Genomic DNA, 26065 nt, shown 5'->3' with positions numbered 1-26065 from the left:
GTGGGGTGGGGGGTCATGGGTGGCTGGGCGTGGGGTAGGGGATCCCCTGCTGCAGCTGAGCGCAGAGTCACTGAGTCAGCGGAGGAGAGCCCTGCGCCCAGTCCAGGAGCACTCGGATCCAACAGGACAAACCCTCCCCACAAACCCATGGGGTAAGACTTTGCCTGTTGGGGTTTTCTCTGGACTTTTTATGACTGAAAAGCAGATTGGTGAGTCAGTATCTTTGGTGAGACCATTCAGTTCTCTCCCCCTCCCCACCCCGTGATCAGACACTAAGGGGCAGGGAGATTTCTATGACCTCTGTGGGCACAGCCGGCTCCCGGGGAGGGGTACCCCGGCACCCATGACCTCTGTGGGCAGGGCTGGCTCCCGGGGGTACAAGGGAGCTCTAAGTCAGAAGAAAAAGGAGCCTCACCAGGGGTGAGGCAGAGAGGGGAGGTGGCACATCCCTGCTTCGCTGCCCCTGGTTTCCTGGTGGGCCAGGTGGGGCCTGGAGCAGCCTGCACTCCCGGGCTGGCCTCCCTGGGCTGCCACCAGGCTTTCCATGTCCCCTGATGCACTGTGCATATGGTACCACTGTGTGGGCAGTGAGCCGAGCGCCGCAGAGTGTCCTGCCTCATAGAACCTGGCCGCATCCCCCTCCCCGGCTGCTGGAGGCTGTCCCGGCTGCCAGCTATTTGTTTGGGCCAGAGGTGGAACCTCCTCAGGGTTCTGTGCGCTCAGCTGTGACCCATAGGATGCTGGCAGGTGCGAGCAGAGCTGGGGTCCCCTTTGGAGCCACGGAGGGCCTACTGACAAGTGTCTTCCCGGGGGTCCTAGAGCTGCTGGGGTGCTCTGCTGGAGTCTGACAGCTCGACACAGGCCTTATGATCGCCCACCAGCCACATGTGGGCTGAGCTGATGGAGGGCTGGGTGGGCAGGGTGAGGCAGAACTGGGGGGGCCGAGCCCAGGGCACTCAGGCCCCCTGCAGTCAGGGCCAGGGCTGTCAGAGAGGGGCCAGGGCGGGAGCCCCCAAGGGGAAGCTGGTGTCACAGCTGAACATCCTGTCCTAAGAGGGGTGAGCCCGGGGCCCTGCAGGGCTTGTGGGGGTGCGAGGCGGGCCATGCAGGGGAGGCGCACAACACTCCCAGCACCCCCTTCTTGGCCCCTTCCTGACACAGCCCGGGTCTGAGAAGGGCTGCAGAGCGGATGGGTTTTCATTCTGAATTAAGACATAAACAAATTCAAACCACTTCCAAAGAGGATTTATCCTCCCTAAACAGATCTGATCCCGACACTCATCTACGTCCCCAGTCCCCACTCTCGGAAGGAAATCTGCCCCCGCGGAGAGCCAGAGTTGAGAAAAGACCCGGAGTTAAGAGAAAGAAGACACATCACACATGCATTGGGGTCCCCGTGATGACTCTTCCACTGCACGGAAGCTAAAGATTGTCAGGAATATGCCCGATTACTGTTATTTCTGGGTGACCCGGGGATGGCTGTACCTTCTCTCCCTGGCTATACATTTCCATATTCTGCAATAAGCGGGAACCCCTTTTTCGAGGAGAAGTGAGCCCTCTGTTCGTGCAGAGGACGTGCGGCCGAGTGAAGGATGCAGACAAGAGACCCAGGTGAGTGGCCAGGCCTGGACCTCGCTCTCTCTCGCCTGGAGGTCACCGGGCTCTCCGCGGGCTGCTGGGGCCACACACTCCACCAGCCTGCTCCCACTTGTGTTATTTTAAAGCGAGGACATGAATCTCACGAACGGTATCTCCTCACTGAGCTGCATAATTGCAGACGAGAATCTATTCTTAGCAAAAAACTTGCTTTGACAGATTAATATGGCTTAACTTTGCTGATGATGATACAAAAATGAGCCCTTCACAGCACTCCCGTTCTCCGAAGACTTTGTACAAGCGGCAGGAAATTACTTCTTCCCGCAGGTCGACAGGTGTTACTCCCCGCCCCCCCCGTGGGTCTCGGTGGGAGGGCATCGCACCCAGGCTGGGCACGGGCCTCTGGGTGGGGGGTGAGGGGCAGCCCAGGCCTGGGCTCACCAAGCAAGGGCCATCCCTGCCAGGCTGGGGCTGCTGCCCTAGGGAGGGCTCTTGGGGGTCAGCGTCCCTGAGGAAGAGGGAGGCACAGATTCTTCCTGGATCATTTCCACACCGTGGCCGGTGGGCCGGGGGCCTACCATATTCGGAGGCCCTGCAGAGAGATCCAGGCAGGATCCCGGGAGGGCAGGGTTAGGTGTGTTGATGTATTCCAAACACCCAGAACAGCGCCTCACACATAGTAGCTACCCATATATCTTTGTTGGACGAATATCCCTGTAAAACAGACACTGTCCTTCTTTCTGTATTGCAGAGGGACAGAGCTATGGATGGGCTCAGGTCATCCCCAGAGATGGTCCCTACCTGCAGGGACTTACAGTCAAGGCCAGTGGAAAACAGAGAAGCAAGTATGCCCAGTGGAGGCTTCTCAGAGGAGGGGTATTTGGGCAAGGTTTTCAGGCGTCAATAGGAGTTTGATGGATGAAGAAAAAGGAAAAGGCATTCCAGGCCACAGGACAACATAAGAAGGGGGGCAGTCCAAACGGGAAGGGACGTGCCCTGCCCTGCCTGCTTGCTCTGTGCAGCTCTAACTCCGGACCCCACCCCATCCCACTCGGAGCAGCCCCTGCTAGGGAAGGCCAGGTGCTGGTGCTGGTGGTGAGCTCTCCGTGGAGCAAGGAGAGGTGGGTCTGCAGGGCACTGAGAAGCCTGCCTCAAGCCAGGGCTCCTTAGTGCTCCATCTTGTCATCCTCACAGACATGGGCCTGCCTGCCATCCACACCTCCCGGGGGCCAAGCCCCCCAGGGCAGTCAACGTACTGGGGCAACCTACACGGTTGTTCATGTGAGAGGACCCCGGGGATAGCGGGACCGGCCTAGAGCTCAGGACATTTGGGTTGTGGTCCAGCCTGGCCGCTTATCCCAGTCCTCACACCACACACACAGAGGCAGCATGCACTTCCCTCCGTGGGGGCCCATGGATTTAGCAGGTGTAACAGGCTTGCCATGTGCTTGCCTGCTTCTGCTCACCCTCTGGCACCTCAGCCATCACCATGACAGGGAGCCAGGGCTGGTCCCAGGAGGAGGAGGCCTGATACAGGGAGCAGACCCCCTCCGACATCAGCCAACACCCACATTTGTGATGAGCCCAGCCCAGATCTGGAGAATGTGGGACTGTTGGTGGCAGTTTGTTACGCAGCAACGTTGTGACCCATGCTGACTGATGCACTTTCCCTCTCTGACCTCCAGGTAACCCTTCCGTAAAGCAAGGGGTTTCACGGGAGCCTCTCTGCCATGCCCAGAGATGTCTGTGGCCCCTGGCTCTCAGATGGCCCTTCTCAGACGTCCCTACCTGAGCCACCCCAGGGAAGGTGCAGGATAGGAGAGGCACTTACCGGCTCACAGTTGGTGGGTTTTCCATTCATGTCCGTGCTCGGCGGCCTCAGGTGAGCCCAGTCACGGCCCTTATTGTAGGTTATAAGTGTCACCACCTTCCCATTGATTTTTTGGTTCGCCAGGAAGACTCCTTTCACCCCTCGGACCTGGGACAGCAATACAAGAAGTGTCGTAAACACGTGCCTGGAGCCCTCTGACAATGGAGTATCTGCCATGTGCCAGCCGCTTGCTCAGCGCTCTGTCCGCAGGGCCGTGTTTCACGCTGGCAAGCGCCCCAGAGCTGAGGCTGACTGAACACTCTGGAGGTGCGTGGGGCTCGGGGGACAAGGGATCCCTGACTGTGGCCCCCAAAGCCTGGGTGCTCACATGACACGGAGCTATCTTCCCAGGCCCAGACACTGGCCATCATACAGTGAGCAGAGCCCTGGTCGCACCAGGCCTGTGTGTCACGGTCACCCCGTCTCCACCCCAGAGCTCCCGATTCAGAGCCCTTGCCCCCCTCCACGGGACCCACAGGGCCTGGGTCATTGCTGTGGACTCCCCTCCAGACTCGCTCAGCTCAGCCCCCCATGTGGAAATACCAGGTAGTGAGGACACGGGGTGGGTGCTTACCACAGCCCCGCCTCGGCCAGGGGCTCAGGTTCACCTTGTCCCCTTTCTCAGAGTTTCACAAGTGCCCGCGCAGTGACCCAAACATAGCCAACAGCCGGCTACTGAGCGGGCCCATGACAAAGGTCAAATATCAGCAAATGCCCGGAGGTCAGCCTCCTGATGCCACAGAGGCGGCCTCTCCCTGCAAGTTCCTTACGAATACACAGGGTCCTCGGGGCCACAGCTACCGAGACCCATCCGCGTGGCCTCCCGTGTGCCCCTCCGTGGGCAGCATGTCACTGCTTCTCAAGGTGAGCCCGAGAAAGCGGAGCCTCCGGGAGCCACGGAATTTACCCAAGGTCCCAGGCCAAGGAATCTGCTTACATCAAGGTCACGATGCACGGTTCCCGAGCGCCTTCTCTGTGGCGGGCCACCTACGAGCTCCCCCCAACGCCTGAGGCAGGCCCTCCCCCGTGCTCAGCACACAGGCCTGCCACGTGCCACCCTCCCCCCCCCCCCGCCGTGTGGGGAGAGCGCGGCGATGGAAGGAAAGATGGACAAGTGGAGGGTGGACGCGCCTCCTGTAGCTGCCGTAACAGAGTAACACAGTTATAGTTCTGGAGGTCGGAAGTCCCGTACCGGTGTCCCCGGGGTCGCAGGGCTGGCTCGTCCTGGGGGCTCGTCCTGGGGGCTCCAGGTGAGAATCGAGAATCCTGTCCGGGCCTCTCCCAGCTTCTGGAGGCCCCAGCTCTACCCCCGAAGCCGGTGGGGCGGCGTCTCTCTGGCCTGAGGCCCATGATTACACGTGTCTCTCTGACCCTCCCTGTCTGCCCCCCTTTCAGGGACCCCCGTGATCACAGAGGGCCCCGCCAACCCTAACTGCCCCGTGCCACGCACGTCTGCACAGGCTGCCGCTCTGGGTGGGAAGGGTGTCCAGCGCCCGGTCCACCGACGAAGCTGGGGCTGGTCCCCCCGCGGTGACGGCCCGGGGCGTGGAGGACCACGGCCCCTTCCCCCACACATGGTGACGTCGCTCTGCCTCCTGCTCACCCGGGGCCCAGCGCTGGCTCGAGAGGCCTCCCCGACATGCTCAGGGCAGGCCGGATGCGCATTTGTCCAGCGCGGGCTTGCTTCATTCCGCAGTGGCGACTTCCTATCCCGCTGGTCTCCATGAACACCCAGCAGCCAAGAGCACGGACCCTCACGTCTGGGCGCCGGCAGATGACAGGTGCGGGCCGTGCCCTCCGCAGGCTCTGAGCCGAGGCGCACCAGCCCGCAGCCTCAGCGTGCTCACCCACGGCCCCGATCTTCAGGGCGGTGTTCACTCCCGCGGCTGCAGTAACAAAGCACCACAAACCGGGGGGCCAGCCGGAAATCTCTTCTCCCGCAGTCTGGAGGCCGGAAGTCCAAAACGGAGGTGTAGGCAGAGCTGCGCTCGCTCCAGAGTCCCCGGGGAGGACCCTCCTTTGTCCTTCCAGCTTCTGGTGGCTCCAGGGGCCCCGGGCTTGTGTCCGTGGCTCTCCAACCTCGCCCCCGTCTTCACGTCCCTGCATCTCCTCTTCCGACCCCGAAGGACACTTGTCATTAGATCTGGGGCCCAGCTGGACAATCCGGCATGGTCTCATCACAAGGTCCTTCACTTAATGACCGCCGCAAAGACCTTTTTTCCAGATAAGGTCATGGTCACAGGTTCCAGGGACAGATATGGCCATATATTTTTGGGGGTCCCCATTCAGGCCACGACAATGGTTGCCTTCCAAACTGTGGCCAGGGCCCTTCATGGGCAGGGGCAAGACTGGGATCCCCTGAACCCCCATTCCTAACCCAAGTTCCAGCACGGAGGCACTCAGGAAAGGGCTGCTGTCCTGCCTTGAACCCGGGGTGCACCGTGCTGAGGTCCTAGCTCAGGGGCACGTGAAAGTCCAGGCCTTCTGGGGCAGTATCTGCCTGGGACGGCTGCTGGACACGCCATAGGAAGAACAATAACCATGACAATAACTGGCTCGTGTGTGGGACCTCACAAGCTCGATTCTGGGCCAGGTCCTTCCTGTGCATTAGCGCTAATCCCCAGGAACCGGGTGAGCAGTGGAGAGCTCGCTGAGTGCTGACTTGGCACCAAACGCTGGTCTCCATGTTTAAGGAGGACTATGTCCTTGAAACTGCACAGCAATCCTATGAGGAAAGTAGTACTGCCATCCCCATTTCTCAGTGGGGAAACGGAAGCACAGAGAAGTTAAGTAACCTGCCTAAGGTCACACAGTAAACACATACCAGAACTGGGATTTGAACACAGGCAGTGCGGCTCCAGAGTTGTGCTTGTAAGCACCACCCGTGACCCCTGTGAGCTGGATTTCAGAGAAGAGATGTCCCCTGTGAGGACACCCAGCGGGTGGGCGGCAGGCGTCACCTTTGCTCCTGGCCACTGTGAACCTCCTCTGGTTCCTCATGTCCTCTTACTTCGTGGTCATTGTCCACAGATGTTCCCTGGTTCCCCAGCTGGCTGATTTCTGCTCTGCCTCGACTCGGTCTGCACCCCCTCCTCCAGGAAGCACTCCCTGACTCCCACCCTGGGCTGGGCGACCGCCACTGGGTGCTGGCACACGGGATCAGAGCGACTGTTGGGAGCTGGTCTTCTCACGGAGGCCGGCAGCTCTGGGAGGGGCGGGCTGCTCCTCCCACCCCGTCCCTAGGGAGGGGCCCGGAGCCTGGTGTGTGGTCCAAGCACCACAGACCCCTGTGTGCGGCCCCCTCGTCCTGGTCACCCCTCCTGGGCCACTGTCACTTGCGCCCTGTCCCCAGCGGCTTGTGGTGCAGTAGCCGACACCTTTCAGAGCCGGGCCTGGGACGGGCCCAGTGGCCCCCCCTGGAGATTGTGCAGAACAGGGCCCAGGGTGTGGGGCTTCCTCAGGCAGGATGAGGCCACCTCCAGCAAAGGGCAGGGGGCCACCGGCCGTGTTCCTCTGGGTCCTCCAGCGGGGAAGTGAGCACTGACCAATGGGCTCTCGTTGTGAACAAGTGATCTCATCCATTACTTTCTTGGGGAAAATGGTTCCTTGCTGCTCATTAGCAGCTCAGAGGTGAAGGCTGGATCCCCGGGTCTCTCCGGGAGGCTGCCTCCCACGCTGATGAACACAGCTGTCTGCCCCAGGCTCTGCTCGCACCCACAGACACCCCAGCACTTACTGCAATTAGGGCACTTGCTGATGTTCCCACGGGCGGGGGCTCCCCGAAGGCAAGGCATGAGGGGAGAGCGTAAAGGTGAAGGACGGAGCGGGGGAGTGCTGGCTAAAAGTCTGGAGCCAAGCCCAGGGCGGACAGGTCTGGGCTGGTTCTGGTTTCCTTGCTTGGTTTCCTGCGTCTGTCCAGGCAGGTTGCTCACCTTCTCTGAGCTTCAGGCTCCTGACCTGGAAATGGGCTGAGCGGCACCCCCTGGCTCTGGCGTGGACCGGAACAGAGGTGGTGACCATGAGAACCCAGTCCAGGCAGGGCCCAGGGTCATGGATGTCCGTGGAATCCAAGTACAGAGCGAGACGGTGCGCGGGGGCACCTGGCCTGGGAGTCAGGAGCCCCGGTTCTGAGCCTCCGATCGGGCCCTCGCGTCTGAGGAGAGCAAGTGCAGGCTTCCGCAGGAGACAGCTGAGGCAGGGACGAGTGCAGGGGGAGAGGCGGGGAGGCAGGGTGCTCGGAGTCGCCGCCTCTGTCCCTCAGGCCAAACCCCACCGTGCCTGCTTTCGTGCCTCGGAGCGCGAGCCAGGAACGGCTTTCCAGATGGTGGCCCGCGATGGTGTCTACCGTGAGGACTGCTAACACGGGTCCCCGAATCAGCAAAATAGTACTCCCCAAAGACTCTCATCCTTCTCTGTGGTAGCTCTGTATCACAGAGAAATCGCACTCCAATATTAAATTTGGAATTTCATCAAAAGGACGAAGTTTTCTCTCTTGCTCTGAGAGCATCTACACAGTACCCTCTCAGCCTTCAAAGCCTCAAATACGTGGTGCTTTCCCGAAACAGTCACAGACCTGAGAGAGAGGGCTAGGGATGAGTGGGGGGCCGGGGGAGAAGGGAGGAGGGGAGAGGAGAGAGCCAGGACAGGGTGAGGCCTGGCCCCACACCTGACACCTGGCACCGGCGGGCCGCGGCCCCCGATCTCTCCCCGGCGCCCCACCTCGAGGATGTCGATGAGCACGCTCTCCTCCGCCTGCCGGGAGCTGCGCACGTCCTCCAGCACCAGCACGTAGTGCACGCCGCGTGGGTCCGACTGATACAGGTTGTAGGTGTCCGTCTGGTACCACTCCCGCATGGCCACGAACACCTGGTTCCCGTCCGTGCTGATGATCTGCAGGTCCTGCGGACACGCGGGGAGAGCGCAGCGTCAGGGGTGGGCTGGGGGCGGGGGTGGGAGACGGAGCCCCGATGGGATGGGGCAGGGCTTAGGTCTGGCGGGGGGCTGGTCCCGGCTCCCTGGGAGTCAGGCTGACCTAGAGTTTAATCCTGATTCTGCCTCAGCCTTGTGACCCGGGACACGTCCCTTTACCTCTCGTTTTCCCACCTCCAACATGGGGATGACGATCTGGTCCTCTGCAGGTGGTATGGGGTTGTGGGAGGGATGGCCCAGGCACGGAGCGGGGCACGCTGAGGCCTCCGCCTCCCAGCCCCACGTCAGGCTATCTGCCTGTCTGTCCCTGCATGTGCGGAGGACTTCTTCCTCCATGCACCCCCAGCGGTCGCCTCTGGGAGGCAGGGGACGGGCCTCCCCTGCAGGCCCATCCTGAGGATCAGGTGAGTCATCTCTGGGTTCATTCACGCAGCATGCATTCATTAGGGACCTACTGTGTACCAGGCACTGGGACTCAGCAGGGACCACAGGCAGGCTCTGCCCTTGGGAACATACCCTGGGGGAGAGAGGACTGGATTAAGTCACTCGGCAGTCCTCTCAAGACTCGGGGCTTGGTTCCAGATTTTACAATCAGAAGCAGAACAAAACCTAATCACATAAAAAGGAAGAAAAAGGAACCCAGGGGCATCCTTGCTCCGTTTTCGTTTTCTCTCCCAGCCAGCGCCCAGTGCTGTGTGGGAGGCCCGTGAACACGCCCATTTCAAAGCCGTAACAAGCTTTTCCTCTCCAGCGTCTATGACTTCCCTTCTATCACCCCGAAACTTTTATTGCCCTGCTAGCAAGACAGCTGCCAAGACACAGGCGCTGAGGATGGACGCATGAGGCCGGGTCACGCCAGCCAGCACCTGCAGAGGAGAGGTGGTCCCCTCCGGCCCCGCCCCGTGCAGGGCTGCTGCACTTTGGGGGGATGCTTCTCCCTATGTCTTCCCACCTGGTAGTAGGGCATGGGTGGACAGGTGAGCCTGTTTCTCTAATAACACACCAAGTCTCTATTCTGTCCAGGGGGGCGTGGCCTCCAGCAGAGGGAAGGACTGGCTGCCTGGGTGGGACGCAGTGCTGATGCCCCCCCCACCCTGCCCTCCCCCCCCTCCCCTGTGTTATACGGACAAAAGAAGGGGCCTTGCAGAAGAGGGATGCAGTGTTGTGAAGCCCCGACCATGCACCTCCCAATCAGGGCGGCCCCTGGCAGCACGAGCTGGGGCCCTTTGTCTATAGACTTAAATCTAACATGCAGAAGTGACTGCAACCAAGAAGCTTGTCACCAGGAAAGACTGTTCAGGTCCAGCTACAAGTAGCCAGCAATGCCGTCCCTAGAGAGACCTGATACTAACATTTAAAAATGTGTACCTTGGGGCCTTTGCCCAAGTGTGATTCATATGCTGGTTACCTCATTGAGGATCCTCGTATGTGACAAGCTGCTTCTGTCTTGCTGCTTTCAAGATTCTTTCTCTGTCTTTCAGTGGTTTGATTACAATGCATCTTGGTGTGCAACTCATTGTGTTTCACTACTTGGAGTTCATCAGGCTTTTTTAGACATTTATATTCATGTGTTTCATTAATTTGGGAGAGTTTGGGCCATTGCTTCTTTTTTTAAAAAGATTTTATTTATTTATTTGAGAGAGAGGGAGAGAGGGGAAAGGAAGAGGGAAACTCATGTAGACTCCGTGCTGGGTGCAGAGCCTGACACGGGGCTGGATCCCACGACCCATGAAATCATGACCGGAGCCAAAATCAAGAGTCGTATGCTTAACCAACTGAGCCACCTCATTGCTTCTTTAAACAATCCCCCTGCCCCCACCTCTCTCTCCTCTCCTGGGATGCCCACAATGCATGTGTTCGTTCACTTGCTGCTGTCCCGCTGGCCCGTCAGATGGTGCTCACTCTTCTTCAATCCCTTTGGCTTTCTGTCCCTCTGACTCCTTAACATCAATGGTCCCACCTTCAAGGTCTCTGAGTCCTTCTTCTGTCTGCTCAAACCTGCTTTTCAATCCACCCAGGGAATTTTGCATTTCGATTATTGTTTGTTTTAGCTACAGAATTTATTTTGGGTTCTTTTTTATGTTTTCAATCTATGTCTTGGCTACTTCTATTTTGGTCATTTGTACCTTGTTATCTTGACTTGCTTCACAGTTTGCTTTAGCTCTCTGAGCATCTTTAGGAGAGTCGTATTAAAGTCTGTCTGGTAGGTTCACCATCTGGTCTTTTCAAGGATAGTTTCTGTCGCTGTTTCTCCTTTGATTGGATCATATTTTCTTTTTATGCCTTGTAATTTGTTGTTGTTGTTGAAAAGTGGACACTGTAATCTAATAATGTGGTAACTCTGGAAATCTGGTTCTCTCCCTTCCCCAGGGTGTGTCGTTTTTTGTTTCTGTACCAGGGATCAGTCTGAGGTAGAAACTCAAGTGAGCCTGAGCTTTTCCCTGGGCATGCATGGTGACTTTTCTAAATTTGAACATACGACTGGTTGCTTTTGAATGTCATGGTCCCTAAATGTCCAAGGGGGTGGGGGGGTGGAAGCAGGCTCTGGTCCTTTAAATCCCTCAGAAACTGCTTCGGCTGGTGCTGGCTGGAGCAATGGCTGCCCACCAGGATGTCTGTACCGTCATGAGCAGAAGCAGCAATCTACCCCCAGTGCAGATCCCCAGTATTCAGAGAGAAAGGTCCCCGTAGCCACCCTGGCTCCTGCAAGTGAGTTGCAAGCTGCTCCGGGCCCATGAGCACAGCTGTCTGCCACAAGGCTGGGGCGGGGGGAGGGGGGGCGCGTGCTGGGGCTATCATGGGAAGAGCTAAAACTGTGGAAATTAACCTTGATTTACTGTCCAAACCTTCCCCTGGAGACTGCAAGCCCTTGAATAGACTCCAGAGTTCTAAAACAGGTGATTTGGACTGATTCTGCAGAAGCAAGTGTTGCCTAAGCGAGAAGATGGGGGGGCTGGCACGCTCCACCACCATCCGTGCCATCCCATCCTCCTTCATTCTTTTTTTTAAAGATTTATTTATTTAAGAGCGAGAGCGAGAGAGCATGCCCATAGGGAGGGGCAGAGGGAGAGAGAATGCCCCAAGTATACTCCCTGCTGAGTGGGAAGCCCAGTACAGGGCCCAATCCCACAACCCATGAGACCACGACCCGAGCCGATGCCAAGAGTCAGACCCTCAACCGACTGAGCCACCCAGGCGCCCCTTCCTCCTTCATTCTTATGTTTTATGGGTTTCATTTTATTGTATAAAGGTTATTACAAATAAAGGAATATTTTACTTGAAAGTAAATTTGCATTTACTTTATGTGTATGAATGGTTTCATATAATTGATGGTTATTTGGATTTTTTTCCTTTTGTCTGTTTATAGCTTTGCCAATTTTTTTCTCTGTTAAGGAAGGTGGTTTTTTTAAAAAAATCATTACAAGTAAGTAATTCAAGCAAAGGATGCTGGCAAATATAATAAAACCTGTTCACCTACTCTAGTTTCCACAGGCAGGTGAGTTAAAACAGTAGAATGGTATGAATCATGCCTTTTGAAGTAGAAGGAATGTTGAAAGAATGGATCCAACATGAAATTGGGCAAAGCTCTGCTGACACCCATCTGTTCTAACGTGGCCAGTGGCGAGGTGGGAGGTGCCAAGCTACACAAATATTTAAATTCACCGAAGAACAGCAAACTCTGATTGGGAAATTCAACTAGCCAGTTCTACAGTTGTTGGTGGGAAACACTGCAGTCTGGCCGCTCCCCTGAACTTGGTGGAGAGGAAGCAGACCTGCTGTGTGGTTGGGCAAAGTGCTCAGCAAGATGATATATGGTCTCCAGGGGTGCGGGGGAGTGCTCCCAAGAGCAGCCCAGATCGCCCATTGTCCCCAGCTGCCTGTCACTGGGCCCCAGGCTCCGCCCACGCGCAAATGTACGATCCGAATGTGGGCCTGGTCTTCCCTTGAAACCGATGACATGGGGACTTGTAGGAGTCTCATTCCTGCCACCCACTGATGATGTGAAGGCTGTGTCTTCCATCAGAGCCTCAAGATTCTTTTCAATGACCCCCTTTATCCCCAGAGATGGGGACGAAGGAAGCTGCAGTGAGCCACACGCACGGTGCTTTCCGCAAACCGCACCAGTGACTTTGAGAAACACGCACCGCCACCTCATCCCCTCTGCAGACGAGGACTCTGAGGTCCAGGGAAATGAGGCCAGCTCTCGAGGCCACAGAGGTCATGACTTGGGGCCCTCGGCTCCTTGGAACTCCTTCAGAAATGGCCTGGCTGCTGGTCCAGCCGCCCCCCTGCCAGGTGTCCCCCTCCCCAACTCCAGGACACAGGGCGCTTCTGATGCTGCAGCCCCCCGGGGTTGGGGGGAAGGAAAACCCTACAAGCTGAAAGGACCCCTCACCCCCAGGGACACCAATGCATTTGCCCTACATGAACCCACTAGCTTTTCATTTCTTGGCTCAGCCAAGCCTGGAGTTAATCTCTGCAACTTGCTCTTCTTCTTTCTTTCTTTTCCTTTCCATTGTATCCCCTTTCCTTTTCTTTTTTTAAGGAGAAGTTTTAAAAAGTTTTCTTGAAGTTTTAAAGAAAACCCTTAAGTACTTGCCTTGTTCCTGGCTCAGGGGAGGTGTGCCGCTGCCCGGGACAGCCCAGCACAGGCGAGGGTGTGGGGGGCTTTACAACAATGCGTGGCCCCCGGCCTTGCAGGGCCCAGAGCAAAGATCTCCTCTCCCCACCCCCACCCGCTGCTTTACAGCCAGGCTCCCTCCTGCCCCAGGCCCTTTGCACAAGCCCAGACCTCCACCTGCACAGCTTTCCCTCCACCTTAAGACTTCAGAGGAAACGTTCCCTCAGTGATGTCCCCCAACCCCATCACCCTCGGCCTCTACCTCTCCTTCCCTCACAGGGAAAAGCACAACCTGAGATCATTTCATACATTTGTCTGTCTACTTGGTTTTCCGCCTGCTTCCTTGCTGGAAACCCACCAAGAGCAGGAACTGGGGTATCTGATCCAGAGCTGTAGCATCAGACCCTAGCATGCTTCCTAGCTTATACGTGATGCTCAACAAATATGTGGGGGTGGAAGGGCTACTCCCATCTGTGCTTCTCAATCACAAGCACATGGGATGGAGTTCTGGGAAGTGGGCCATCCGAGATCCTCTGGAGGGAGATGTGGCATGAGGCTGGTCTCAGACCACCTTCGGTTCCTTATTAGCTGTGTGACCTCAGACAGGTTACTCAGCCTCTCTGAATGTCCATCACCTCCTTTGGGACCTGGGAACAACATCAGCAGGGAGGGCACTGTGGAGTTTGGTCCTGAGGCAGGGCTAGGGCAGGGTCCGGGCAGCCCCCACATCCCCCTTCTCTGCCAGCCCAACAAAGGGGAAGGAAGTAGCATTAACTGAGCACCTACTATGTGTCCATGGCCATATTAGGCAGCTGGAATGCAGAGGTGAATAAAACAGAAACTGCCCCTCACCTGCAAACCCCAGATGAAAGCAGGAGATGGATACAGGGGATCGCCAGCACCCCAAGTGTCAGGAAGGAGGAGGATGAGGGTGCAAGAGGGAAACCAAGGCCTGGACTGGCCTGGAGAGGCCCTCATAAGAGACAGTTGTCTTGTCTGAAACATCTCGTGTGCAGGGGTTTGGGGAAGAGGCAGACCGGGCCGAGGGGAGAGTATGGCCGAGGTCCTACAACCGGATGGAGCTGGGCACGAGTCAGTGTGGGCTCGGGACCTAGCCACGGGGTCAGGTGGGAGGGGAAACGACTCTTACCTTTGGCAGTGCATACTTTGGCAGCTTCATCAGGACAAATTCACTGCGACGATAAGAGATGTAGTATTTGGTCCGGTTTGTTGAGGTTGTCTAACAGCAGGGAAAAAACACATTTTTAAGAAGCGAGTTTCCAGTCAAGCCAGGTCCTCACAAATGAAAAACTAGAAATTGTATTTCAGCTGGTGAGAATGCCCTTTTACTTTGCTTAGACCTGCTCTGCCTGAAATGGACAGACTCCTACTCATCCTTCAAAGCCCCACACCAAACGCCCCTCCCCTTCCATGTCTCTGTTAGAACCAACCTCTGTCCCCACGCTCTCTCAGCACCTGTGTCCCTACATCCACATTACAGAACAAAGTGGGAAGTTCTCCTCCCCAGAATTTTTCTTAGGGAGAGCACTGGGTGAAGGAAGAGACTGGCCAAAGGTAAACTCAAACCACAAAAGACGACTATCAAGCCATGAGGCGTGAGAATCGAGACAGGAGGCGACCCGTGCTGAGATGGTCCACGTGGCCGCGCTGTCCTGAGCGCCGCTCATCTGGTCTCCCGACAACCAGCCCCACAAACTGCGATCGCTTCCATTGTAAAGATGAGAATACTGAGCACGGAGATGAGTCATTTGTCTTCCGTGGGCGATAACAGATGAGCCAGGAAAAGAGAGGCTCTCCTTTGGATGGGGCAAGGAGAAGAGAGTGGGAGGAGAGGGACAAGGCGGCAGCCAACAGGGGCTGGGGGAGGGCGGTGGCCCGGTGGGGGGGACGATGGATGACCTCTGTGTCTCACCGTGTGTATGCATGTGTGTGGGTGTGCAGACCATGCACGTGTGTGAGAGTGAACACGTAACCTCACACGTGTGTGTCCACTGTGTGCATGCATGTGGGGGTGAATTCTATGCATGCATGCGTGAGAAGGAGTCCTCTGTGTGTTTGTGTGTGTGCGTACACACGTGTGTTCGTGGCAACGCAGTGCCATGCCTAAGAGCACAGGGCATCACGCGTCACTGCCTGGGCTCAGATTCCACCTCTGCCATCAGGAGCCACGTGGCCTTGGGAGAGTTTTCTGAGACTCAGTCCCCCCCACCCCCACCCCCGGTAAATGGGGAGGACAAGATCAGAAGCGAAGTGATGGGGCAGTTGTGGGGATTAGCATCTGGGAAGCACGTGGGGCAGCACGTGGCCCCAGTAGGAATTGTTGTTATTACAAGTCAACAAACTACAACAGGCCCACAGTGTGCAAAGCATCGCGATTACAAGGCTGACCAGGTTTCTCTAGGTAATTCCATCCCGAGGGCAGGGACTATGAGGTCTGTGTGGTCTGGCCCTCGGCGGCCCTGAGCAGGCGGTGTTGGGATGGGGGAAGCACGGGGTGGGAGAGGCCAGGCAGACTTCCTGGAGGAGGGGGCACCCTGCTTCCTCAGAAGGAAGAGCCACGCAGCCCAGAGACAGACCTGCTTAGCAGGTCAGGGAGGACGCTGGAAAGAGTGGCCGAGATAAGTCAGTGCCCCTTCTCAGAGCCCCGTCTGCCAGCAGCTGAGCTCCAGGAATGGTGCTGAAGGTGGAGACAGGCTGGGCAGCCTCCTGGCCTCAGCCTCGAGAAGATCGTGTTCTTTGGGGAGCCCTGGGCAGATGCTCAGCCAGCCAGGGTAGGCCAGGTCCATTCTTGCCAGGAGCTGGGGATGAAGGAAGCTGGTGGTGCAGAAGGAAGGAAGCCTGCAAACCTTTCTAAAGGGCCAGCCCTGCTAAGGGCAGGGCCACGGGACGAGGGGGCTCGTGGTTCAGGCCCGAGGCTGCGGGACGAGCGAAAACGCTGCCATCCCTGAGACGCAAATGCAACTTTTGCCCGGGGAGGGGATCGCGCTGAACCCAGCAACACCCTTCACAGGGAAGTCTGCCTACCTCCTGAGAACCGCCTGCCTGGCCCCTCCGGCCGGGCTGACCAGTAGAAGCAGGCCGAGAAGGCTGAACCGCGGTGATTCTTCCCAGGACGGCAGGTCCTCTGCCGGATCTCACAGGGCCTCTCCCCCACCATGAATGCAGCCGGCGTCCATCTGGGCCTCTGGGTGGCCAGGGCTTATCAGGCCCATTTTATGGGTCAGCAAATCGAGGCTCAGAGGTGGAACGATGGCTCTTCCCAAAGCCAGCCGGTGGCACCATCATATTCAGACCCCCGCTTGTGTGCCCCTTGTCCCCCGAGGCCCAGACCCTTCTTTCTGGAGGGTGAGGTCCCATCCGTGGCCCACAGCATGGCTTCAGCCAACAAACCAGCACCATGAGCCACTCGGCGCCTTGCCTGGGGGCCCAGGAAGTGGACCTCCAGGTTCATCGCATACTTCATTGGTGGGGAGGAGCAGCGGGAGGGGCCGGTGGGCACTGGCTGGGATCCTCCGAGGACCAGGAAGGAGGGGAAGGGAGGAGGGCAGGCAGGACTACCTCCCAGTGTTTCCTGTGGGCTCCCTGCAGGGAACCCGCCCAAGGTAAGGGTCTGCAGGGGAGCAGCCCCCCGGGTGACCTCTGAGTTGGGGGTCAGGAACAGCGTTCCTGGGCAGTTGTTGAGAAAGCTGGGGACCAAGTAAGGACAGGAGTCTGATGGAAACCCGTGGCCCCTGATGGTATGAGCTGGTGCTGGGGGCTGCCCGTGCGCACAGGGTGGGGCATGCCTGTCCAAGGTCAGACCAGGCCTCTGTGACCGTGAGGCTGGAGACAAAGCCGAGGGCACACCACAGCCCTGTCTGAGCACACACAGAGCAAACCCCAGAAATGACCAGGTGCCCTGTCCCAGCGGCGGGGAGGGGGGCCGCTTCCTATCCCACCTTGCCTGTGGTCTCGGTGAGCCTGGCTCCTTCCAGATCAGACTTACCAGATGCTCAGTCACAGAGAGCCCTGCGTCCTTGCATGCTCCCCCCATCTCTTCCCACGCTCCACCCTACAATCAGGCCTCTGACCCAGCCGCCCCCCAGCTCCCCTGGTGTACATCCTCCCTCTAGTACAGATGTAGAGCCCACCCCCTGATTGTAGAGTCTGGTGTAGATAATAAAGGATGACACCATGTGGCCTGGCTGTGACCAAGGAAGGGCTCTGTGGAGGCAGCCAGTGGGCCTGAAATAGAGATGGAAGTCAGGGAAGGCTTCCTGAAGGAGGTGATGCATGACTAAGTCTTGGAAGGAGAGCGGGAGTTAGCCAGGCAGAGAAAGAGACATGGGCATCCCAAGGACAGGGACTAGAGTGTGTAATCACACAGAGGAGATTGGCAACCATGGGATATCACAGAGGCCAAAGAAGAACAGGGACAAGATCCTCTTGGCTGGCCTGCTCTAATGGGCTGTGATGCCCCTGCCAGTTCCCCAGGAGGGCCTGGTGTTATTTCGCGGGTGGACAGGACAGCTGGAGTAATGAAACATTCCTGAGACAGGGCAAAGAAGAGGCCGGGAATGGTGGGGAGCCTTCTCCATAGGAGCTTTTAGACGTGTCTCATGGGGTCCCGGAAGGCAGGACAGGGGCCACCAGATAGGAGGAAAGGAAACACTCTGTCTCAGTGCCAGGATGAACTTTCTAAAGATTTGAGCTATCCAGGAGACGGATAGGCTGTTTTGGAAGGAGTGAGCTCCTCGTCAGTGGAAGTAATCAAGAAGTGGTATGACCAGCTATTCACTGGAGTTTCTGAATGGTCAGACCACGTGTCGTTTAACGGTGGTCCCAACTGGGACCTGAGTACCTGTGTGTACAGGCAGCAGGCACCCGGCTGCTGGGCTGTACCCAGCTGGTGCCTGGCTGCCAAGGGCAATGACCAGAGACAGCCCCTATCATTTCCAAAGTCAATGAAACAAAACGGAGCAAACTGGGTTCGGGCTTGGGGGCCACGAGCCACAGGAGGTCCCTGACGGGTAGAAGGGAGGAGGAGCATCCCTGCCTCAAGGCTGTGGTTTGGCGGGGACTTGCGGGTTGCCTGCGGCCACCACCACCTGGGCGGGGGAAAGCACGAATGAAGTAACCCTTAAAAGTCAAAGAGCCGTTTTATTGCCTCCTGTGTGAGCAATTCCATCTTCCCCGGCACGGCTTGTTCTCCACATCGCCTACGGCCCGTCGCCAAGACGCCCAGAAGCAGCCTTACCTGAAAGAAGATGTAATCGTCCTGCACGGTCAGAGAACTGTGGTCAATGGGGCCGGGGAACGGAGCCGTCAGCGTCTTCTCGGAACAATTGTGGATCTGGCAGGTGACATAGCGAAACCCTGCAGGAGAGAAGAGCCAGCACTCGGCGTGTGAAATCTCACGCACTCTGACTGTGGCCGCGAGAGGAGCCAGACACAGCCTCGGAGGCCGAGAAACGCCGGCCAGCTCTGGGCTCGGCCGGTTACTGCCGCGGCGGGGTTGTCCCTGCGGCTGAGGCTCAAAGGGCCTGCCCTGTGATCGCACCTGCCGCCGAGCCGTGGCGGCGATGTGCCAGCCGCATCCTCGGGACGGTCCTACCGTGGTCCCATCCTCTGGATGGTAAAACTAAGGCCAAGAGAGGTCAGGTGACGTGTCTAAAGCCGGGTCACCTGCCCAGCCGCCAGCTTCTTGTGAAGAGAGGTTTAGGGGCACACAGCTGCACCTGCTTCTCTGGGGGTCGTGGACAGCCACTCTCCGATGACAACGGCAGAGTCCGCTGCGGCAGAGACCCTAGGGCCACCACGCCGGAAGCATCCAGTAGCTGGCCCTTGGCAGGGAAGGGCCACTGACCCTGGGCAAAGTCGTGCCGGTGAGAGCGGGATGTGAGCACGGGACTTCATCCACCTTCTGCCCACGGCTCCGTGCCACACCTCGCTCTCAGCTCAGGCGACACACCCAGGCTCTGTCTCCCTGGGAGAGGGACCTGCGAGGGACCCAGACAGACTGTGGGCGGGTCACCGCACACCAGCCAAGTGGCCTGGGAAGGTGCGTGCAGTCACCCACAGAATGGACAGCACAGGGCCACGGGGGGGCACCTACAGTGTCCATCAGAGCACAGGACCCCTCCCACCCCCTGGAGTCTCATCTACCTAAACAGGGGCGGGTGTGGGTGGGACTCGAATGTCCTTTGTTCCCCTAACTTTTGGCAAACGCTTTCATTCCTTTGCAAATATTTACAGCCAGGCAAAATGGAAAGCACACTTCACAGGCAGCCGCTGTTTTTATTTCAAGCCCTGTTTTCCCAGGGTTTGGGGGATCCAGTGAAGTTGTGCAAGGCGGGGAGCGAGATTACACACGGCAGGCAACTCTTCCTCCCAGCTTGTGGGGCGGCAGCAGGGTTTAACCTCGGGCACCAGAGGGAGCCCCCAAAGGCACTCCGAGTCATCAGCGCCTTCGGAGCACGTCCTGCCCACAGCCGTGGCTGGCTGGACGGCGTGGACAGTGCCGAAGGGCTGCCTCGGGACCAGAAGACCCACGCCCGAGTTCACTGGCAGGATAACCTCGGTCCCATGTGCTCTGCTGTGAAATGGGTAATAACGCCACCTCCACGAGTTGGTGAGGACCGAGTGAGAGCGGCACGGAGGCCCACAGTCAGCATGGCCGTGCCTGCTCGCTCCTGAAGCCCGTCCACTTCCCCGCTAAACGGCCGGGCCACTCCCTGCGGCCAGCACTGAATTTTTCCTGTCCTGGGCTCGCCTGCTGGGCAGGGGGTGGGAAGACTCGCCCAGCCTGATTCAAAGTCAACAATCTGCTCACGAGCTCCTTCACCGGCTCACCCACTCACTCGCTCACTCATTCATTCACTCAGTCATTCACTCCCTCACTCACTCATTCACTCATTTATTCATTAGTTCACTCACTCACACACTCACTCATTCATTCACTCACGCATTCATTTTCTCACTCACTCTTTCACTCACTCGCTCACTCACTCACTCGCTCATTGACTCACTCATTCACTCATTTACTCATTCACTCGCTCGCTCACTCATTCACTCACTCATTCACTCGCTCGCTCACTCATTCACTCACTCGCTCGCTCTCTTACTCGCTCGCTCACTCACTTATTCACTCACTCATTCACTCGCTCGCTCACTCACTTATTCACTCACTCATTCACTCGCTTGCTCACTCACTCATTCACTCACTCGCTCACTCTCTCACTCACTCGCTTGCTCTCTCACTCGCTCGCTCACTCACTCACAATGGCCCTGGCCTCAGGGGAGCTGGCATTTGGTCACGTGCTGGTTCATTCGGCAGCTCTCCTGGGGACACAGAGGTGAATCGATCAGGCCCTACCCCATCCCCACAGAGCTCCAGGTGCGGGGTGGTGTGCAGAGCTGTGACCGCAGCCCAGGCACTGAGAAGGTGGCTGGCAGGGAAGGTGGTCCAAGGACAACAAGAAACCCAAGATGGAGAGATGGGGTGAGTATTCCCAGTAGGGGGTGAGGGCCCGCAAGGTGAGCTTGGGGAGTGACCGCATAGTTCAGGCTGGCTAGGGTAGGCAGGGTAAGGGATAGGTGAGTGACAACCGGTGGAGGGACCAGAAAGTCCGGATGCCATGCCATGAGCTTGGCTGGACTGGATTCTAATGGGGTTCCCAGGCTGGGGTGGGGGCACCAAGTGTCGGGAAGCAGGGGGACACATGTGGTCTTTAGGGGAGGGGACACCACTCCAGTGGCACATCGGTTCTGGGGGGTCTGCAGCTGCTGAGCCAAGGGCTCCTCCGCCCCCCAAGGAGGGCAGGTCATGGAAAATCATCACTGTGTGAGAATGGCCCCCCCATCCACGGTGCCGGCTTGTCCCTTCTCCTCGCTGGACGTGGGCGTACCCTGAGAGACAACCACCCCCGTTGCTGCTGCCTTGAGCCCTGTGGTGGGGATGGGGGTCAGTCCCCATAGCACCCTCAGAGAGGCCTGGGATGTTCTCGGATTTGTGGGTGGAGCACGGTGGGAGCTGGGGTCTATACCGGCCTATGACCCTATGAGTGCGGGCAAGCCCGGAACCCCTCTGAGCTTTGTTCTGGTGAAGCAGAAGCAAGTGACCATAACACCTGCCTCACCTCCCCACAGGATAGCGGACGCTGGAAAGAGCTGAGGGCTTGGAAAAGGTTAGGGACCCGCAGCAGCTTCCCTCCACTACCAGCAAGCGCTCGCCCATGACGTCCCTGCACTGAGCACCACGTGTGCATTGACCCATTTCACAGATGAGGACACCGAGGAGCAGGGAGGAGAGGTGAGTTCCCCAGGGTCGTGCAGCTGGCCCGTGGCAGGCTGGGAGCCGACGCCAGTGATTCTGTTCTCAGCTGGACCTCTCCATGGCCTGGCCCTGAATCTGCCTTCCACGTAGTATGTCCTACCCAAGGAACTCTGCTGCTTGGCACTTGTCAAGTCCCACCATTTGTTAAATGTGCACCTACAGAGGTCTCATTGGAAGAGAAACCCAGCAGGAGGAGGCTTAACGGCCCCGGCAACTGTAGGGTTAGGCGGTCAGAGAAGAGACAGCCCTGGGGCGGCCAGCTCCGTGCTCCTCCCCCCCTTGCTGCACTCGGTCCCGTGGCTTCTAGTGTGGACGGAACCTGTGCTGGCCCCAACCAGGCAAAGGGAAGGGCTGTGTCTTGTTCACCTGTGTCCCCAGCAGGGTCAGCACTGGGCCTGGTCCACGGGGGACTCAGCAAGCACTTATTGAATAACGGTCCACTCGGCTCTGATGTCCTGGAAGACGCCATGGTTCTAGAATATTCCATAGTTCTAGGGCCAGTGCTCCTCCGTCAGGAGCACAGAGGATCTTTCTCATAGCATGCAAGGCCCCAGGCGCATTCTGGCCTGAAGCCAGCTGGGTTGGGGTGGCCAGGCCCCTGCCCCATTAAAGGGAAGCCATCAGAGGCCCCCACCTGGCCTCTGCACTCACTAGCAATGGAGGTGGGGGGCAGAGTGAGCAGGAAACACTCAATGCTCAGGGGCCAGAACAAGTCACCTTCTTAATGGACTTTTCCACTGGAGCAGAGCTCCTTGACTTCAATTTATCCCCAGCTGGAAAACAAGCACATTTAAAGTTACACCACATCATAACATAGTGAGGTCGGCTGTGCGGGGCCAGCGGAGGAATGGAACAGCGGCATGTAAGGACACCAGGGGACACTGGGTGCATGCACCCCTCCCGGCTTACCTCCTCCGAGGTCCTGGGCTTCCATGTGGACCAAGTCAGGGTCAGCGTCCACCCCAGACACAGCCCTGGAAGAGAGTGCGTGGGGGTTGGCGCTGGGACCTGAGTCCCCAAGCCCCCTCCCAGTGTCTGCATCAGCCCCGAGCCCCAGGTAGCCACATGGTCTCCAGGGGCTGGGGCCGCTCTTACTGCATGGGTCTGAGGGCACAGTCCTCCCCACCTGCTCCTGGGGAGGTAGCTAGAACTCGAGGGTTCACTTGGTACTCTTCTTTTTATGATACTCTCTATAGAAGACCCTCCTTTACCAAAGACCTTCACGTTCCTTGCATCTTTATTGTTGTTTTTGTTTTGTTTTGTTTATGATCAAAATACTCTGAGGAGGTTAGGCAGGCCTTGGGAATATCACCCTAATCTTGCAAATTAGGAAACAGAGGCTCAGAGGAGCAAAACAACCCCCTAGCCCCACCCAGGGGTGCACAGCTCTAAGTGCAGAGCCGGGATTCACGCCAGGCTCCCTCTCCCTGCCCCGCGAGGTGCCACACCGCAGGCCCCTCCCTTGCCGACATGGGCCCAGGGCTCAGGCAGTGCCCGGAACTCAGCAGGGACTGTGGCCGCCCACGGAGCCTTCAACGAGACCCGAGAAGAACAGACGAAGGTGCATGCTAGGGTCGCCGCTCGTGGGCAGCATCCTCCCGGGGAGGCAGAGTTGGGGCCAACAGCTCAGGGCCCACCCCAGCACCCACCCAGCACAGGGTCCTGTGCCCAGGAGGTCAAGTGCACGCTGTCCAACTGAGAGGAACTTTAGAGGTGGGGCGCCCCTGCAGTGCACTGATGTTCCAAAGCCGCGGCACCAGACACTCTGCCCCAAAGTAGTCTCTGCTTCAAGGTGAGGTTTGATTCAGGCTTTTTGCACAGAACACCTGTGCATTCCTAGGAACGAGGTCACCTGCCTGACCTTTTTCTCTCTTTTCTGAATAGAGACATTGTTCCCTTTACCAGGGGCACTGACGGGTCCTCAGCCGGCCAATGGGATTTTAGTGTGACCACCAGTCATCTGCAGCGTGTGGTCGTGACACCAGCTTGCTCCTTCGCTCCTTCACTCATTCCCTCCCTCACTCCTTCATTCATTCCCTCCATCCTTCCCTGCTTCATTCATTCATTTCCTCCCTCATTCATTCACTGACTCCCTCCCTCACTCCTTTACTCCCCCCTAATTCATTCATTCCCTCACTCATTCATTCCCTCCCCCGTTTACTCATTAATTAATTGACTCCCTCCCTCCCTCATTCATTAATTCCCTCCCTCTCTCACTCACTCATTCACTCCCTCACTCATTCACTTACTCACTCACCCACTCACCCCTGCACAGACTCACTTGCCTGCTCAGTCTGCACCTGCCCCCCCACTGAGCAGTGCCCCCAGCCCCCTTATCCTCTGGCTCTCCCACTGGAGCACCCCACGACTGAGCCCCAGCAGCCCACACCAGGCCCTGGACCAGACAGGGGCCCAGTGGGTTAGGGTCCCTGCCCAGAACCCCTTGGTCATGGGTTTTGAAGACCATTCAAGGCTGTGTGTCCAGCCCCGCAGATACAGCCCGGCTCCCTACAGGGAAGGACACGTGTTGACCCCTGCACCTTCTTGTTCACTGGGGTCCCCAAAGATGGCCCGTGGGGAAGGTCCTTGGTCTACTGCTTAGAAATAGCAGACGTGTGAGATGACCCCTGGGCAGGCAGATCTCTGGAGAGCGCAGTGCTTTGGGGACACGGGGAGTCAGCTTTCAGGCCTGTTGGATGCCACAGGAAGCTCTGATAAACCCTCCAAGACTCTGCACCGACCCGGGCTTGGAGTGGGATGAGCTGTGTCCTCAGCCAACCTCCACAGCCTGCCACTCATCCCACACCTGGGCAGGTGCTGAGCTGAAGGCAGAGGGAGGCTGAGGCTTTGTGGGTCAGCTCAGGCCCGGGCAGAGAAGCAGACACGGGGGTGGCTGGAGAAAGCAGGCAAGCAGACCGCCCGGCCCAGCGTCCATTGGCTCGGCCCCAGCCCCAGGCAGAGGCAGCCCCCCTGCTCATGGGCAGCATGACCTCGGACACGTGCCTGAGCCTCCCTGAGCCTCAGTCTCCCCCGCTGTCATGTGAGAGGAAGACGATCAGGGTCTGAGAAGACGATGCATGCAGACCCCCAGGCCTGGTAGATGTTCAGTGTCCACAACATGGCAGCTCCTGGGGGGGTGGGGGGAGCTGTTATGGTTTTGTTCCAGGCCCACTGAGACACCACAGGGAGGGCAGCTAGCAAGTGCCCCTGGTGGGCCCAGAACGCAGCCGACCTCCTGCCCCCGGGCTGCCCCTCCCGGGGGCCCCCAAGGTCACGCTAAGGAGCTCGCCTACTGTTTAGCCTCCCAAAGCAGGAAGGGGTCCAAGCCTCAGACAGAACGCGGGCTTTGGCCATTCCTGCTGTCAGTTCAAGGACAAAGAGTGCCTCAGAAATGCTGTCAAAACAGCGTTATTCACTGCTTCCAAGAAGGGGACCCATGGCTGCCTGTCACCACATTCCAGGAGAGGCTCCCGGGCCCCAGGGGCCAAGTGTCTGGCCTGATTATCTCTCACGCATAACAACTCAGGGCAATTTGAGCAACTTGGGGGAGAAATCATTTGATTTGCCCGAGATACTAAAATGTTGGAATTAGTGCCAGTTTACCTCGCACTATCTGCGGGCAGGTTTGCCTCTCCGGCCCGAGAGATCTCCGGAGCACCCAGCCCGGCCTGGGACCCGGGGCACCGCAGTGCTCGGCCACTCCGCCAATTGCTTGGGCCCGCTGTCCGGAAATCCCACCTCTGCGCCCCTCCCCACCTCCTGGGGGCCCTGGGGGCCGACAGCTGACATCAGTGACAAGGCCAGTGATCACTCGGGTTTCCAAGGAAGGAAGCCGGCCCTCCCCCGACCCGCGGAAGGCACACAGGCCAGCAGCCGGTATCTAGACTTAGCGACCCGGGCTTCCCTCCAGCCTCGGGGCCATAAACCAGGAAAGGAGCTCCTTGTGTGATTAGCGACGCACGGCGCAAGGGAGGGAAAGGAGAACTATTGCCACGGTGCTTCTCTGCGGGGGGACAGGACTGTGGCCCATTGAGAAGGCCTGTCTGCAGTCTGTTGTACAAATGAGCTAAGAAGGGGAAAGGCTAGGAGGGTGTGTGCACGAGTGCAAGAAAGAGCCATTTGGTGGGAAGAACACGTGTGTAAGCCACGTCTCTCCAAGGGCAGTTTAGGCAGAAGAAGGCACCATGGTCATGGCTGGTGGACGGCAAACGTGGGCCCTGAGCCAGCGGTTCTCCCAGCTTCCGCCCCCTCCACTGCCCGCGAGCACCGTGGGCGAGTACTCACCCCCCACGGGCCCCACAAGTACTCACCCCCCACAGGCCCCTCAAGTACTCACCCCCCACGGGCCCCTCAAGTACTCATCCTCCACGGGCTCCCCTCACTCAGCCCACTGACGTTTCTTGAGCACCAGAGTTTCCTCACTGGTGCAATGAGGCTAGAACACTGCTCAGAGGGATCACTGAGTGGCTCCCAAGAGATAACACAAGTGTGGGAGGGGAGCCCAGGCACTGGATAGGGCAGGAGAGCGGGGCCAAGGCAGGCAGGGGTGGAGGAAGCCACGGGACATGGGAGGGGGACAGCTAGTCGGGGGCTGAGTTAGGACCTGGGGCAGGAGTGGCGAGGAAGGGGAGGTGGGGAGGAGGAAGGGGGAGGGGTAAGAAGGAGAGAGGGAAGGTGTGGAGGAGAGAAGGAGGGGAGGTGAGGAGGGGAGACA

The 26065-nt window shown here is 58.1% G+C and overlaps 1 protein-coding gene across 1 annotated transcript in view; it reads right to left on the bottom strand.

Annotated features, from left to right (window-relative positions):
- Positions 1-26065, bottom strand: part of SORCS2 (sortilin related VPS10 domain containing receptor 2) — a 409142-nt gene that overhangs the window by 39034 nt on the left and 344043 nt on the right. The window contains exons 6-10 of the mRNA XM_081812676.1: positions 22261-22325; positions 18274-18392; positions 14167-14256; positions 8186-8365; positions 3428-3574 (exon numbers count right to left, since the gene is read on the bottom strand). Coding sequence (XP_081668802.1) covers positions 3428-3574; positions 8186-8365; positions 14167-14256; positions 18274-18392; positions 22261-22325 — 601 coding nt within the window. The remainder of the gene's footprint in view (positions 1-3427; positions 3575-8185; positions 8366-14166; positions 14257-18273; positions 18393-22260; positions 22326-26065) is intronic.

The sequence above is a fragment of the Leptonychotes weddellii genome, chromosome 2 (assembly GCF_054177405.1).
Source record: "Leptonychotes weddellii isolate Sample4059 chromosome 2, ASM5417740v2, whole genome shotgun sequence".
NCBI lineage: Eukaryota > Metazoa > Chordata > Mammalia > Carnivora > Phocidae > Leptonychotes > Leptonychotes weddellii.
The sequence above is the reverse complement of the archived record's forward strand: the minus strand, read 5'-3'. Positions and strand labels throughout refer to the sequence as shown.